The sequence below is a fragment of the Sturnus vulgaris genome, chromosome 5 (assembly GCF_052056855.1).
Source record: "Sturnus vulgaris isolate bStuVul1 chromosome 5, bStuVul1.hap1, whole genome shotgun sequence".
Classification (NCBI taxonomy): Eukaryota; Metazoa; Chordata; class Aves; order Passeriformes; family Sturnidae; genus Sturnus; species Sturnus vulgaris.
The window spans coordinates 4,791,536-4,807,945 of NC_142247.1; the positions used below are offsets into that span (position 1 = coordinate 4,791,536).

General features: G+C 45.0%; 1 protein-coding gene across 3 annotated transcripts in view; it reads left to right on the forward strand.

The window, feature by feature from the left end:
- SLC6A12 (solute carrier family 6 member 12) overlaps nucleotides 1-14,264 on the forward strand; it is a 45,532-nt gene extending 31,268 nt beyond the window's left edge. For all 3 annotated transcript variants that reach the window (XM_088164658.1, XM_088164659.1, XM_014869981.2), the window contains 4 exons: nucleotides 100-202; nucleotides 6,252-6,352; nucleotides 7,417-7,587; nucleotides 10,108-14,264. In XM_088164658.1, coding sequence (XP_088020784.1) covers nucleotides 100-202; nucleotides 6,252-6,352; nucleotides 7,417-7,587; nucleotides 10,108-10,254 — 522 coding nt within the window. In that variant the 3' untranslated portion in view covers nucleotides 10,255-14,264. The remainder of the gene's footprint in view (nucleotides 1-99; nucleotides 203-6,251; nucleotides 6,353-7,416; nucleotides 7,588-10,107) is intronic.
- The last annotated feature ends 2,146 nt before the right edge of the window (nucleotides 14,265-16,410 follow it).

Below are 16,410 nucleotides of genomic sequence, written 5' to 3' on the forward strand. Positions count from 1 at the left end.
TAGGTTCAGTGCTTCTGCTGCTGTTCTGCTTGCCCCATTCATTTTTCCCTGACATGGAACAATCTTGCCATGGCTCTGTTTTCTCTACCTCTTCAACAGGGTGGCATGTACATCTTCCAGCTCTTTGACTACTATGCTGCCAGTGGCACATGCCTGCTCTTCCTGGCTATTTTTGAAGTCATCTGTATAGGATGGGTGTATGGTAAGTGGAGGACAAAAATCTGTCTTGTCCTTTATCAAGGCAAGAATGGGGGGTTGAGAAGTGAGAGTGGATAGAAAAGATCCTCAGGGGGCAAAGAAGTGCTGCAATTATGTTCTTTCTTGTCTAGTTTTCACTGTGTTTCCTTGCAACATTTCTTAATTGCTCCACATTTAGACTAGGAATGTTTTTTCCTTCTCTGTAGGTACCTCATATTGAATTACCTTGCTGTTCTTCCCATCTGCCCTTTGAATTAGAAAATCAGATATAGAGGAGTGACTGCTGTTCTTTGGTGCTTGTCCCTGTCTGCTTACACTGTGCATTTAGTTTAGTCCTGCCAGTTAATTTAACACAAAATTCTGGGATGCAAACTTGGTATGTGTTACTTCTGCGAGGATTCCTGCTTCTTATTTGCCCAGGCTGTGATGGCACTCAGAAAAGAAATAGGAGGGAACTGCCTTGGCTCTCAGTGAAGTCTGTAACTAAACCACTCAGGAGCAGGATAAAACTGAGTTTCATGAACTATCAGGAGGAAAACAACTGCCTGTTAGTCTGTGCAGTAAGAAGAGTCTCCTCTGATATCCTATGGGAGATCTCTTCCTGGCAAAGGCTTTGGTTCTTCTCGTTGAAGTTTGTGTCAAGGCTGATGGGTTTTGGGCAAAGCATCCTGTGTGTGATGCAGAGCAGCTGCTCCCTCTCGTTTCTTTGTGGAACTACACAAGCCTTATACCTCTAAGTATTGTGCACAGCTGTAGTAGATGCCAGCTTAGACCAGACCTCAACATCCCACAGTCACACATCTGCTGGTCCCAACTACTTCAAGCAACACTGCCATCATAACCTCAGGGAAAGATTGTAAACATAGCATCATGTTGGGTCTCAATGGTCAGAAGTGGATTCTCATGAAGGAATGCAATAGAAGAAAAATGAGGAGTGATACTTTCTGTGAATGTTCTTCCAGGTTTTCAAAACTTATAACTGAACCATAGAATGGTTTGGTTTGGAAGAAACCTTTAAAGGTCATCTAGTCCACCCTCTTGGCCATTTCCCAATTGACCAAATTGCTCAAAGCCCTGTCCAACCTGGCTTTGAACGTTTGCAATGGTAGTGCACTCACAGCCTCTCTGGGCAACAGGTTCCGGCTTCTCAGGATCTTCAGAGTCAAAATTTCTTCCTTGTATCCACTCTAAACCTCTCTTCTTTCAGTTTACAGCTGCTAGCCCTTGTCATGTCACTATAAGCCCCCTTTGTGTATTGAAAAGTTGGAACAAGGTCTCCCTGGAGCGTTCATTTTTCCAGACTGGACTGCCCAAACTCTCTTAGTCTGTCTTCACAGGACAGGTGCTTCAGCCCTCTCTTAGTTCTCATGGTCCTTCTCTGGACTCACAGCTCCACGTCTTTCTTGTTCTGGGAGTCCTAGAACCAGATGCAATGCTCACCTTGTTGCCCAGGAATTTCCAATGCCAGAAGTGAAATCTATTTCTCTTCTGTTATTTTTTTTCCAGTTGACTTGGCTAAGCATTTGTCATCCACAAAATGCTGCAGCAAGGGGTTCCATGGCTTTCTCAGATGTTGTGAGGAGTCAGTCTCTTTTCCTTGTTTGAATCTGCCATCTGCCAATTCTATTTGTTGCCACCTTTGCCCTGTTATGGGCAGTCAGTCCCTATGTGCTCCTTTTGGTGCTTTGGTTTTATAGATGTTGCATTGGCTGTTGTGCAGTTGCTGATCAAGGGCTCACCAGTTTCTCCAAATGCTTTATGTATAGCAGGAGCCAACTGCTACTTTGGATAAACTCCTCTCTTAGTGGAAGGGTAACCAATCCAGCTGCTTGGTCTTGGGCTCCAGGGAATGCAAGAGTAGATCTGTAAGAGAGACTTATTTTAGAAAGATGTCCTTCAAGGGAAGCTTACCTGACATCTTGCAGTAACAGGCCCTGGCCAGATTTTAATTTTTCACCTTCTGCCCAGTCCTTTTGGGATTTAAAGGGACATGGAGATCCCCATCCATCTGTGACAACACGGGGATCACCATTCTAGGTTGATTTATTAAACTGAATTATGCTTTGATGTTTAATGCCATTTTTACAGTCACACAGGCAACATACCTTTTCTGATGACCCATGGAGAGAAGCAATGGCAGGCAGTGAGTAACAGGAGAGGTGATGCTGCCCCAGCAGCCTCAAAGGGAGATGGAATAGTTGGGGACAGAGAAATGGCCCTTTTCCTCACCACCATGGGTTCATTTGTGGCACTCCACACGGCGTGCCTCTTGATATTCTGCTTTGCATCCATTAGGATGATTCTGGTCCAAAATAGTCAGAGGTAGTCAGAGGACCAAGGTGAGGTGTTACAGTGGGGAAAAAAAGTGACTAGTGCTGATTAAAGGGGTTTCTTTCCCCAATCCTGGAATTGGCAGGGCTGAGACTCTTGCTTACACTGTGAAGAATTACAACATTTCTGCTAACACAAATATGTGTTCTGAGTTTCCCCTCTCCCAGCACATATGCCAACCACCCACCACTTGGCAGCTTCCCCCTGCTGCCAGGCAGCTGCTCTCCCAAAGACCTGAGGATTTCCTCCCTACTGCTCCCTGCCTCTGGAAGGATTGCACAGCATTGGACTTACATCATGTTCCCTAGAGGAGAGTGCTGGAGGGATTCTGGTGTCCCTCCACCTCTTCTCTACTCTCCTTTCCACTTTAGGACAGGCAGCCCTTCTAGAAGCAGGCATGGGGTTTGAACACTGAGATTCACAACGTGGTGCCACCGAAATGGGCTGCAGAGGATATTTTCCAGGCAGTCACAGCATGCACATTATGATTAGCTGTTCCAGGAGAAAGCAAGGGCCTCCATTACTACAGGAGAGCCAGGGCTGAAATCATTAGGATTCTACACAGCTAGAGCAAACTGATGCCAGAGGGTACCCGTGGGTGGCCCTGGGGTAAACCCATGTTGTGCAGTGATAAATCTTTCTCTGGTTCTGTTGCTCATATGCAGCGTGGCATGGCAGCCTGATCCTGCCTGGATCCTGCCTGTTGGGTTTGCTCTGGCTCTGTGTGCTGAATGCTCTCAGGTTCACTGGCTGTGATCAGCCTTACATTCTTCTTCGTGGGCCATACAGGGCCTGCTCTGTGTGCCTGGTACCCAGAGGATGTGCAGTTGTGGTGCCACCATGCCTCTGTTGCTGGCTCTTTGCACAGCAGAGTGCAGGTGTTGGTGCTACAGGTTTGAGACAGAGAGGGAGCAGATACAAGCTTGGTACTGTGGCATGGAGCCACAGTCATCACCTATTGCAATGTTATGGGTGAAATTTGATATAGATGAATGCAAATAAATGTAACTTGGGAGAAAAGACAGAGATTTTTTTTAATGGATTCCAAGCTAGCAGAATTGTGAAACTCGCTGTTTTTTGAATATGGTGAAAGTAAAATTTAATCTTTGTCCCTTTTAATTTGGGTCTTGTTTACTGTTTTTATAAGCTGTGTAAAATGAGAAGGGCTCTGTAAGGACAAGAGATAAGGATGTAAACAAATCTCTAGTTAGGTTCATGTGAAATTTATTCCTGGGAATTTACATGGCTAAATGATTTGTCAGAGGAGCATGCAACCATTTTGATGAGCACAGGGAAGTGGTAGCAGCATTCATAGTTAACTGTCCAGTGACTGCATCCCATTCTTCCTTGTTTTGGAATATTGGAGATAAAAGCAAACATCTTTGTTTACTCCAACAAAAATCTATTTGGGAAAATTTTATGGTTTTCTCTGCAGGAGCTTTATCTAATCCTTCTGATGTGCTGGGAAGGAAGGGGACATTGCTCCAGTATTTGTTCTCCAGCTTCTAACTTGCTCAAAAAGCCAGTGTTGAGTGGTTAAACTGATGACTTCTTAAGCTTGATTACTTTTTCATCTGTCTGTGAAATGTAGAATATGTAAAACCTGCTGTTCCTGTACTCTCTGAGGATGTTCTTGTCAGTCCCCCTTGTGTATCATCACATCACTCACTGACTGCCACAGTGGCCATGGAAATTTAGGACCTGGTGGATGTCCTGCAGAGAAAAGGGACAAGGACAGGTGGAGGCACATCATAATTAACAGCATAAGTTGTGGGTTTTTTTTTCTTCTTGGAGGATGGATGTGTGTGTGTTCTTATTTTTGTTTGGCATTTTTGTATTTCTTTAATTGATATGTCCCTTTGACTAGATCCTGGATCCAAATTGGCAGGGAAACTTTATCCGCCATGAAGTTATATTATGAAATAATTTATCTGTCATATATCTGATATGACAGTGTGTTTCTGTGGAAGACACTGCTGTGTTCATATTCTAAACTGCAATTCACATGATCTATATGTCTCTTTTTTTCACCCTGTGGAAAATCTTGGCTTTTTGGCAAAATTAATTTTGTATACCATCTCCTTTCATCCCCAATATATTTTCAGAAACACTATCTGAGTCCTCATGATATTTACAGCTTGGAAGTTCTCTGGTGTAGGCTGGGCTCCCACACAAGGCTGCATGTCCCTTGATATACCACAGCTGCTTGTCTTTGCTTGAGGCTACTTGTTCACTTGCCAACTCAACACCAAGAGGTGTTCAAAGAACTATCCTCCCCCTTCCCCCCTCCCCCAAATACTTCAAAAAGCTGGGTTTAAAAAAGATTTTCTGCAAGCATTAGTCATGGGCTATAGAAAATAATGCAAAGAATTACAAAAAAAACCCAAAACCATGCATAATGTGCTTTTGCAGAATTACTATGTTTAAGGGAAATGTATTATGAGAATTTAATTCTGACACATAAAAATCACAAAGCAAAATGAAACTCACCAAACCTCAAGCACTCACAAGTGTGGCCAGTTCTCTAGGTACATATCTTGCCTACTCCAGACTTGTGGTGTTGAGATATAAAGAAGCAAAACCTTATCACTTTTGCAACTGGGAACTGTGGCCTGCCCATGAGTTCACAGATGGATGAACATCCCCAAAAGCAGAATCCTTCTTTATCAGCTAAGCACCAAGATAAAGCTTTAATAAGACAAATATGGTATTATTTCATCCCAGAGTTGCTTAACTGGTAACCCTTTTTCTGGATAGACTAAGTCAAGTTTTTTGTCTAATCCTGTTGTCTTATTTTGCCTGAGGCAGTCTGGTAAATCTGGTTAGAAAGATCCTAGGGCACCTTATAAATTACTTTTTGATTTTTCTTCATTTTAAATCTCTTTCTGGCCAACATTATGCTCCTGATACTTGAAGACATCCCAGAGTTTATTGCAAGGTCTGCTGAAATCCGTCTGCACTTTGTTGTCTCCTCTATGCCATTGCATAAGTTTGTGCTTTGGGTTGGGAAGAGTCAATGGTTAGAGTCTCACTGGTGGCAGGACTTTTAGGTACTTTTCTGAAATATATCCCATTCCAGGGCACCATGAAATTTAGGTGGGTCTCCCACACTGTTAACAAAACAATCCAGTAACTGAAACTAATGAGAAGAGAAGGAGGGGATCAGACCCCACCAGACAGCTCAGTGGACAGTACAGCAGCACTTGCAGATGGAAGGTTTGTCTTTCAGAAGAGTTTTAATTGCCAGGTTTTCTGAGTTTATGTCAATAATAAAATATTCTGTGGAAGACAGGCTCTTGAGATGACGGGGTCCTGTCCAATTCAGTGGTGATTCTTGACATGACTTCCCTGGTATACCAGCATGTTTATTTACAAAGAGAAGGTTTTGTTAGGTGCTCCCCACTCTCTTTGTTCCTTTTAGCACTCTGGACTCACACAATATGCTTAACCTGCAAGAGCTTTCCCTTGCTGCTGTGTAAACCAGGCACCTCTCTTCATCTTTCAGGGTTAAAATTAAACCCTCCATCTCTATTTAGCCACAGATGGGCCTTTTCAATGCCAGAAAACCCTATCACCTGCTGCTCTAATATTAGGCTAGCCATGTTTTCACCAGAAGTAAACACCAAGGATAAAGAAAGTTTGGGATCTGATGTAAATAGTCCTTGAAGGAAACAAAAGCAATCTGACCTCTGACTTTGTCTCTGTGCTGGTTGGTGACCAAGGTGCCAATCGCTTCTATGACAACATTGAGGACATGATTGGTTTCCGGCCGTGGCCCTTGATCAAGATCTGCTGGCTGGTGTTCACCCCGGGTCTGTGCTTGGTAAGTGCAATTATAACATCATGACCTGTCACTCTGAGTCCCCAAATTCTCAGTAGGAAAGGCTGATTTGTCTCCAAAGTGCTGCTGTAAATTTTTCCAACTGCTATGGAGAAGCAGAAGCTTGTCCGTAGCTGAGGTAGCTATTTATTTCCTTTGTAAAGCCTTGTGTTTTGCCTGGAAAATTAATTGAGCCTGAAAAGCCAACTGTTTATTGAGAAGGCAAAAGGAAGTGTATCCTCAAAGCCTGGAGAAGTTTGGTCAAATTACCTATAAATAGAAGACCAGTGAAAATTACCCTGTTCTGAAATACTTGCTTCAGTCTCTGTTCCTAGGACTTCCCAAGGTTCAGAAATATCTATAGCCATTTGCTTTCTATGTTATTAAATCTCTTCCAAAACTTCTGTAACTGTGTTTAAATAAAATGCACCCAAATTCAGGCAAGTTTTTGCCTGTTTTGAATTTATGTCCAGTCTTGCTCCACTGACTTTGACATTTTTTCTTAGCCAAATTCTGTTCTTGTATCTGATGTGGAGGGTTGTTTTCTTTGACCTCAGTGGGAATACAGATGATATCTATAGCTACAGCTTACAAAAGATTCCTAGTCCTTTGTCCCCAGGCTTCAGCAGGACTTGAAGATCTGAGAAATTTTCGAACCAGACCAAATTGTCTGAAAGCTTTGTAGCTAGAGAGCCCCAGGAGGGCAAAATCTGTGCCTGTGTGGCTCTTCTGGAGTGTTTCTGCCAGGCAAAACAACAATTCTTGTCTTTGATATGAATAAATTGCTGTCTCAATGTTGCTGGACCCTCAAAGCTGCTGCCAACTTTGCTTATGTTGAACTCTTCAGAAGCCTGAAGGCTTTACACTGCAGAAATGCCTGGCTGAGAACTCCTTGTGCAGCCAGCACACACCAGGCTCTGCTCACTGCAGCCAGCAAGGTCCCTGATGGCTCATGCAAGACAGAACACTCTGGCACCTTGCAGAGCAGCCAGTCCTTGCAGGCTGGCCAGGCTGCTGGGCTTGGCTGCCCCTTGGCTCTCCTTATGTTTGTGTTTTGTGTTCCCCAGGGCGTCTTCCTGTTTTCCCTGATCAAGTACACACCCTTGAAATACAACAATTCCTACGAGTACCCACCCTGGGGCTACATGCTAGGCTGGCTGATGGCACTCTCCTCCATGGTCTGTATTCCTCTCTATGCCATCTTCATCCTCCTGAAAACCAAAGGACCCCTGAAACAGGTACTGGGATTGTGGTCACTGGTTGTGTTGCTGTTGCTCCTCCACGTGGTTCAGAATGGACCCCAGGGAGGATGGACATGGCACATTTCTCCTCTGAGAAGGCAAGGGCTGGTGAGAGTCGCCCTTCCCCAGAATGTTCTGTAGCTTTTGTGGGCAATTTGGAGAGCTTGGAGGGTCTCAGCACAGCTCCCAGGCTGATACCAATGCAAACCAAGTGCAAAACTGGGATCTGTTTTTTGCCTTTACTTCTTGTCCCTTGTAGTCCTGGGTCAGGACCATGTTATTTTCAAAAAAAGAAATTACCCATAGTTATTAGAGAGGACCTGCTCACAGAGCTGTAAAAGTTTACCCTGTGCCATGCCTGAGCCTGTCCTCTTCACTGTAGACATATTTGTCATTGGAAAAGCTCTATCTAGGGAGATGTTATCATGGAAGTGACACCTCACCCAACCTGTGAAGAAGGATCTGAGTGATGTACAGTACATCCACATTACTACACAATTTCTCTTCCAGTCCTTCCCCATCCTCACTGCAGCTGGTTGGAGGTGGAGTGGGCAGAGGGAGCCGGTGAACAGGGGATGGGAGCATCCCTGTGGCTGTGGTGTAGATGTGACACTCTCATTGTAGGATCGTGGAGAGGAGGACCCTGCATTGCCCACACATCCAGGGATGAGCTGGGTACAGGAAGTCTTTATTTGTTCCATTGTCCCAGGGAAGGTGAATCTGTGGCTGACATGTCTGAGTCCCCACAGCTCAGAAGCTTTTGCTGTCTAAATGGGGGCTTGGAGCTGTCAGAGAAGTAATTGCCCACATGTCCTGCCTGTTAAACAAACAATATCTCTCACCAGGGGTAAACTGCTTCAAGCCCTTGGGCTGAAATGCTGTTGGGAATAGTGTTAATGCTCATTGTAGAGCACACCTGAGGAACTGATTTGGCCCATTCCAGATCGAGGGGTTTTCTATTTGTCCTGGTTTACATGATATTAATTGAAATTTCCAGGGGCTCCTCAGCTACATTAGTATGAAGAAATTTCCCAAGATGCCGTTTAGGTGTGTGGGAAAGAATTGGCTGCTAAATTCAGGGCAGAATCAAAGCCAGCCATGAAATAACTTCTAAGATAGTTGTGCTTGTTTTTAAAACAAAATTTCTCAAAATATACTTTTTTTTCCAGTCACACTCCAGAATTGTAGTGAATTAATTTCCAGACACAGATGTTTCCAGGAAAAGTCTTTGAATATTGCAAACCATTCACTGAAAGCAAGTTTGTAATTGGTAATTATGATCAGTCACTGCTACAAACTGTTTCCTCTCGTTACACTTGACTGACCAAGAAACACAAATGTTTCCTAATATCCCTGATGAAGACAGCTCAAGCTCTAAAGACTAAAAACTCACAGTGAAGTACCCACAGAGCAGCTGCAGACCAAGGCCAATTTTGGAAAACAGGGTGCAAATAGTTTTGAATAAATGAACGAAGTCTGTGATTTTGGCAGGCACTTCACAAGGAGTGGGAGCACTAAAACAAATCCAAGTTGTGGATGAATTGCCTGCTCTGCTTGTGATGCACTCTGCATGGGAGTGAGCATGCACTGTCCTGAACAGCTTGTGATGGAAAAAGTTAGTAACTGTGAAAGTCAGGTTTCAGCTGGGAAATGATAGGCTGTCCCATGGAGGACAGGTAGCAGGACATCAGCTGCAGGAAAGGGGGAGGAAACCAGGAGCTCAGAAGGTCATGTGGCACCAGAGAGGCTTAAAAGTGGGATTTAAAAAGACCAGAAATTCACTGCAGAGTCCCTGTGAGCCAGCACTTTTTAGTGAAGAGCTCAAAGATATTTTTATTTAAGAATGAACTCCCCGAAGTTGTCCCAACACTGCATACGTGTGTGGGACAGCCTGTAGCACCCTGCATTGCAGAGGACAGAAGGAGCTAAGGGCAGGCAGCTGCCTCACAAGCCCTGCCTTCACCATCACAGTCTGGCTGACTGCAAGAGGGCAGCTGAGGATGGTTTGGGGCAGGAGCCAGTCTGCAGAGGGACTGCTTTACCTGGGAAATGCCACTGAGGTAGGTATTGCCTACCACCCTCTTTTGGATCATAGCAGGTGCCCAGCAGCTGATGATCAGCCCATTTGAAAGTCTTCACTGCTCCCACCAAAATCAATGGAAAGCTGCTTGGTATAGGAAAAGAAACAGTTTTATGTTGTTTTTTTCCATTGCCGTGGAAAACGTGTGTGGTGCTATTTGCTGGCATCTTCCCTCACAGTAGCAGGTCTGTGAGAAGTGCTGTACATCAGATTATCAGTGCACAGCCCAGACTTGAGCTCAGAGGCAGAATAATTGTCACTGAGAGCAGCTGCAGTGAACCTGCTCTCCTTCTCTATTTCACAGCCGTTTGGGAGGAGAGGAAGAGGGAGCTGGGACTTTGGCTCTCTAGATGCCTTTGCCCCCAGCAATGATTGTGGGTCACTATTGGCTGTCAGTTTGTTCATCAGGTTAATTAACAGTGACTTCCTCCCCGCAGCGGCTGATGCAGCTGATTGCCCCGGCGGAGGATCTGCCGCAGCCGAAGAGGAAACACGGGGCAAAGCCGTCCGATCTGAGGCGTGAGGGATGGACTCCTCCAGTCCAGGAGATGCTCAGCATCACAGAGAGAGAAACTCACTTCTAAGGCACCTGGGATGTTTCCTTCAAACCCAGACTGACTTGCTCTCTCCTTCCCAGAGTGGTTTCTTTTCCCTTCTCTCCTTCACGTCTGTGACGGAAGCATCTGGGACAATTCCTCTCCTTCCAGCCGGCTGGTTGCACCCACTGGAAACAGCATTTCTTTTACACCCTGGGGACAACTCTTTCTGCCAGCAGCTGTGGAGGCTGCAGTATGCTTTTGTCAGAAGTGCTCTTCAGTACTGACACCGGTTGGGAAGAGTAAAACAACACTGTAGAAAAAAAGGAGAAAAAAAAGTGCATTCATGTTGGGAGGAGGAAAAGAAACCACAGTGGCGAGGGTGGTGAGAGAGAGCAGAGATTAAAGATGTGAAGGAGCCAAGTTAGGAATGCAAAAGCATGGAACGATGGGGCATTATCCCAGGAAATAAGTAAGCTGGTTCAGAGGTACATAAGAAGCTGGAGGATGACAAAGGAAAGTGCATTACTAGGTCACCTCTGTACAAGGGAGAGAGAGGCAGGAACATATCATAGCCAATGACAAAAGGAGGCTGCAGTGTCCGTGGTTACAGCTTCAGCTGTCACTGGAAGGGAAAGGAATGACACGGTGCTCGATGCAATCCTAGTTGTTGATGATTGATCTCAAGGCAGTATCAGTCTGGAAAAGGGGGTGAAGAATGGCTATCTAGGGGACTTGCTCTTGGTCAAAACTACATGGCCCAGTGAAAACACATCCAAGAGTGAAACCAATGAATATTTGACAATTTTTTCAGAAAATTCATAGAGTGCAAAAAAAGTCCCAGAGCAGTTGGCAAGAAAAAGAAAAAGAGCTGCAGCACAGCTGGGAAAATGAGACCCTGAGGACTGCACGCCCACAAATTTAACTGCAATGCTGGGGCATTTTGTAGAGGAATTATTGAAGGAGCTGATGGGCCTGATCCTGTTCTGCAGAGTAGCTTTGGGAAGAGGGTGGGAGAATGATTGCACTCCCTTGGCTTTGCTGTGGATGACTGCTCAGGGGATAAGAAGACATAATCAGGCACAATAATCATCAGTTCAGGCAAGAAAAAGCAAAATTAATAGGTAATATAGGTTCATTGGAAGCAGATTGTGTCGAATTAGAGGTTAGTTGTTGCCTGGGTACTCAAAAATGCGAGGCAATGGGTGGGAGGAAATGTGCTCTGATGGCGGGTTTGGTGCAGTGCCAGATGTCTCTGTCCTGTGGAGGCTGGGGCTGTAAAGCTCCTGCCAAATGCTGCTTCAATGCCTATCAAAAATTCACAGCTAAACCCATCAGAAAAGCCAGTGGCAGGACACAGCCGGGCGCTGTGCTGTGGCCGAGGGTACATGCGCTGGTGCATGGCTGTGCTGCAATATTGGTGCATCCAACCACGCCAGGGGATGGCCTTCAAAATGAATCACAGATGCCACAGGCTCCTTTCCTTGTTCCAAGTAATTGCTTTTCCCTGTGCTGTGTGGAGATAAACGACCAGCACTGAAAGTAAGCATGGAAATCAGGACTCATCTGTGCAGCTCGCTACCTATTCCAATTGCTATGGGAACCTTATCTGCTGCAGTTTGCTCTCAGTTTAACTGGAGAATTAGCATAGGGCAATCTTTTCTCCGTTTCATTTCCTTTCCTTTAAAAACTAAAAACTACAAACTGCTGGTAAAACGAACGCTGAAAGTCAAATATCAGAATTTGTACCTCTTTGGGACATTATCATTTGAGATGTTTTACTGTGGAAGATGGAGAAAGCTGGGAAACCTCATTCACATTCCCTGCAAAGGATTGCAGCACCACATAAGACACCATTTATTGTATTTTTTTTTGAAGAGCTGAATGTCATCCTGCAAATAGCTGTGGGAAGAGCTTAGCACCCAGAGGTTTGCAGTCAGGCCTCAGGGGAAGCAGTTTGGTGATTTTTCCTCTCCCTCCCATCAAATTATGTTGCTCATAATTTGATGGGGGAAGCAGCCCTGCCAATCTTGATTCTTGTACAAGCCTTAGTAGGACATTTAGCCCCTCTGCTCCTGCTGCCATGCCTTTAAGATGTGAGGTAGTGTTGTGCTGTCAGAGAAGTCATGCAGATGTGTTCACTAGTTTTTCTGAGGCAGTTGAGTGACACTGCAAAAATCCTAGATAGAAACAAATACCTCTTCAGTTTGGAACACAAATATGGTGCTGTGTTATTGACTGCATGAACTCGTTCTTCCTACTTATACATAATCCAATATCCAATAGCATCCCTACTCTGCCAAGAAGCAACTTCTTTTTATAAAGCTAGAGGAGGTATTGCTGTGCCCATTGAAAGCAATCATAAAATTTCCAGCATCAGAAAATTAATCCAGATGGAATTGACAAAGTTTCAGGAATTTTAAGTCAAAGCTCAGTGGCCTAGTGTAATTTAATTCCCTTTCCTTTAAAAACTAAAACACCACATACACCCAGCTGGGGGGAGAGGGGGGAATGCCATCAGGGGCTGTCTTTTGCTGTGCAACCCTCAGCACAATTAGAGACTGAGTAGTGGTTTGTTATATTTATACAAATGTCTCAGGCATTGCTGCATGCATGTGACAGATCTGACAGGTCTCTCTCAACCCCTGGAACTGGGCACCTCTGGAGACCTCTGAGTCTGATGGAAAACTGCTCCTGTTCTGCACACCACCAGGAATACATTACTGGAGGGTTGGTAGGGAGAGGAGGTAGACATTTATTTTTTTTTCCCCTGTAATTCTTGATAAAATGCAAGACACGATGCATTTGAAGCAAGAGAAGGTATGAGGTTTTCATACTGTGCTGCTCCTCACAGCTGGAATTAAAACACTGTATACAGAAGAAAGTATATACACCTGTAAACACCTAACTGCCACTTCTGGGTTTCCAGTTTGTTGTTCTGGTTTTGTTTTTTGGTTGGTTTTGTTGTTTTTTTTTCTTCATAAAAAGGCCATTTTCACCCCTCTCTCCAGAAGGAAAAGACAGGAACAGAGTGTTAAAGAAGAAATCAAGCCAAAAGGTCTTGTCTATTCCTTCCCCATCCTGTTACTCCCGTTCCCCCCTACTTCAGCCTTCACTTCCTTCTTCCTTTGACAGTGACAAATGGCAAAAAAAGGAAGGAAATGGTCATTGAAAACTTGTACTGGACAAAATTTGGAAAAAGATAAAACAGTCAAATATCACCAGGATATTTTCAACTTTTGCAACTCCAACCCTCAACATAGTTTTTTGGGGAAGGAGAATTTCAGTGGGAATTCTTCTTGCTCTCAAATATTCTTCTGTCTCAGGTGATCCTGGTAGCACTCGGGCAAAGGACAGTGACCTGCTGTAGCTTCCAATGAGCTGGAGGTGAGGTGCACCATGCCCTCCCTCCCACCCTCACCTTAGCTTTTGGGCAGGAGAGAAGCCATGCCCACCATAGCCCTAGTGCAGGGGTTAACTACCAAGCACTGGAACCACAGCTCCATCCTGGGCAAAGCTCTTGATATCCCCTGTGCAGGTATTGCAGTTTGCCAAGAGCTGGAAGACGAAAAAGGGTGGTAGGGACTGACCTGGAGGAAATGAAATCTCTTAGAAGAGCAGGGGTTTCTCAGATCTTAGGCTGTGTTTGTGTTGTGTGAGTTATGGGTATTCTGCAGTGGCTGTGTGGTTTGTGCTGGAACCTGGGGACTTCCCTGAGATTTTGCTTCCCTGGTGTGTGGCAAGAGGGGTTTGCTCAGGTGCTTTCCCCATCTTGAAGAGAGGTGGACCTTGCACAGGTAGAAATAAGAGACATGAGCCAAATGACTTAGTTGCACAGCAAATGAGGGCTGGGAAAGAGACAGTCAGCAGTCATGAGGGCATATAGAGCACATCGGGTCTTGCAGTCCTTTGCTTTATCAGGTTGCATGTGCTTGTGTGTGTTAACCTCTTACAAATTAGCTAAATTGTGTTTGAATGGGGTAAGAGGGGAGTAATGTTCACCAAAGGAGAAGCTAAAATAATAACTTATTTCAAAAATTAAAGATTAAAATTTAAGACTTGAGAGGCTGAGGAGATGTGCATCTGCTGCTATCCAGTTCCTTGTGCAGGGTAGCAGGAATAAACTTGAGGTATTAAAGGGAAACTCCTTCACTCCTGAACCTGCCACGGGAAGAGAAGAAATGTGCATGGATGGACAGTGCAGAGGTTGTTTTGCTTTGGGTTATTTTTTAAACCCACAATAAGCCCTTCCCCCTCAACTGCTTGTGGAGCATGATCCTGCCTCTGGTTTGAATCCCTGACCCACAACTACAAAGGAGGACGTGTATTTTCAGAGCTGTCTGTTCTGGTTTGTCAAGCCTGAGCTTGGAAAGCTTTGTGGAAAGGAAAGGGATTCCCAGGGAGAAGTGCTTTCAATGTCTGTGCAAAGCCTGTTGTGGGCAATTCCATCCTGTCTTGGTTTTGGTGACATGCCAAGACCATTCTGCTAAATGGCTAATGGCTTTTTGATTCTTTTCTCCTGTTTTGTTTTGGTTTTTTTACTGGCTGTAAAATAGTTTCCTGCCCAGCCTGGGTTACAGCCAGGATGGGAGCTCTGGACTAGGATGGCTGGTTTGGACCAGAGGCGTGCTTACACTCAATCATTATTTTCCAGTGGCCACTAAACTTTTCCAAAACATGCTTTATCGAGTGTGCAGCTTTTGTTGTAGCATGGTGTCGATAGTGGTCTCTGGAGGAGGATGGGAATTACAGGCCATCTGGTGCCTTTCTGGACCTCATATTTCAGCAGGACATGAAATAAGCTTATTTTTCTCATGGAGAAATAAACCCTCCCTCAAGAATAAAAGCAACCTGTCACTTTCACATATCCTGGAGAAGGGCCATCACTGCAACATGAGCTTCCTCCCCACGTTCTAGCTTTGAAGTGAGGATGACCTGAGAGCTTGAATGAGGGTTTTTTGATCAAGCTCTCCAGAAGCAGAACTCTATGCTGGAATGCTCTAAGCAGCATGCATGTGGGCCCAGAAGCTGCTGAAGAGAAATCCCATCAGTGCACAGCAGTGCAAATCAGTAACCCTGGATTAGCTGGGATGGTGGGAGGCAGCCTAGCAATGGGAACTGGCCTGGTGCTGGGGCTCAGAACTTTGTGGAAATCATGCCCAGGCAGCGTTAGTTTTTTGTGCAGTGCATTTGGATGAGGTAATGCCTTGGTTTGAAGGACAGGTGTCTGCCAAGAAAGGCAGGACCCTCTTTTTAAAATGGAGAATGTAAACCCCCTCCCTCCAAATTATTATGATTTTGAAATTAAGGGAGCTCTCAGGCAAAGATATGGGAGTAGGAATAACAGTTCTTTACTAGGAAAATTAAGATAGAAATACAACATTACAACAAACCCAAAAACACTGACAGAGTCAGAATACAACCTGGCTCCCATTAAATGGTGGCTGCATCCTCCTGCAGTGACAGATGTGGTTTAGTTAAAGGGTGCAGTTTTCCTCCAAAGGTCCATTGATGATGTGGAAAGGTCTGGTTTTTCCTCTGGAATCCAGTGGGAAAAGGCTGCCCTGATGTTCCGAATCTCAGATTTTTATCTAGGTAGGAAACGTTTGGCTCCTCCCCCTGGGTAGGGCATCTCCCAATGGGATGATGTAATTTTATCAGTCATGCAGTGGGACTCAATGGCCCATTAACAGGAGATATCTCCTGGAGGAAGGATGGGTTGTGGAAAAGATAAAGAACACTGCCCCAGCTGGTTTAACAGCTGGAACATTAACAGAAGAGATCTCCCACAGAGATGAGGATCACTGCCTCACCTGGTTTCAATGGATGGTGATAGAATACACACTTTTGGGCACATCCTGTATTGCAACCTAACATGGGTAATAATTCCCCAGACAGACTGGGTGGCTGTGGCTCCCCTTGGTGTGATACATCAGTCAAGGAACAGGGAGATGGTGGTGGGGTTCTCTCTTCATGCTCCATGCCATCCTGCCTCCTGTGTGTCTATCTCTCATCAACAACACTGGGTTCTCCCGCGCCAAAAATGCTTTTGCAGGGCTCAGTTTACGCCTGCTTTACACCTTAGCTAAAGCATAAATTACCAGCCAAGTAAAACAGAGGCTCTGGAGCAGCCTCCAGTTGTCCTGTCCCATAAACTGCCTTGTCCAGGACCCCAAGCATGGGAGTCTGTCTCCACATAGGCAA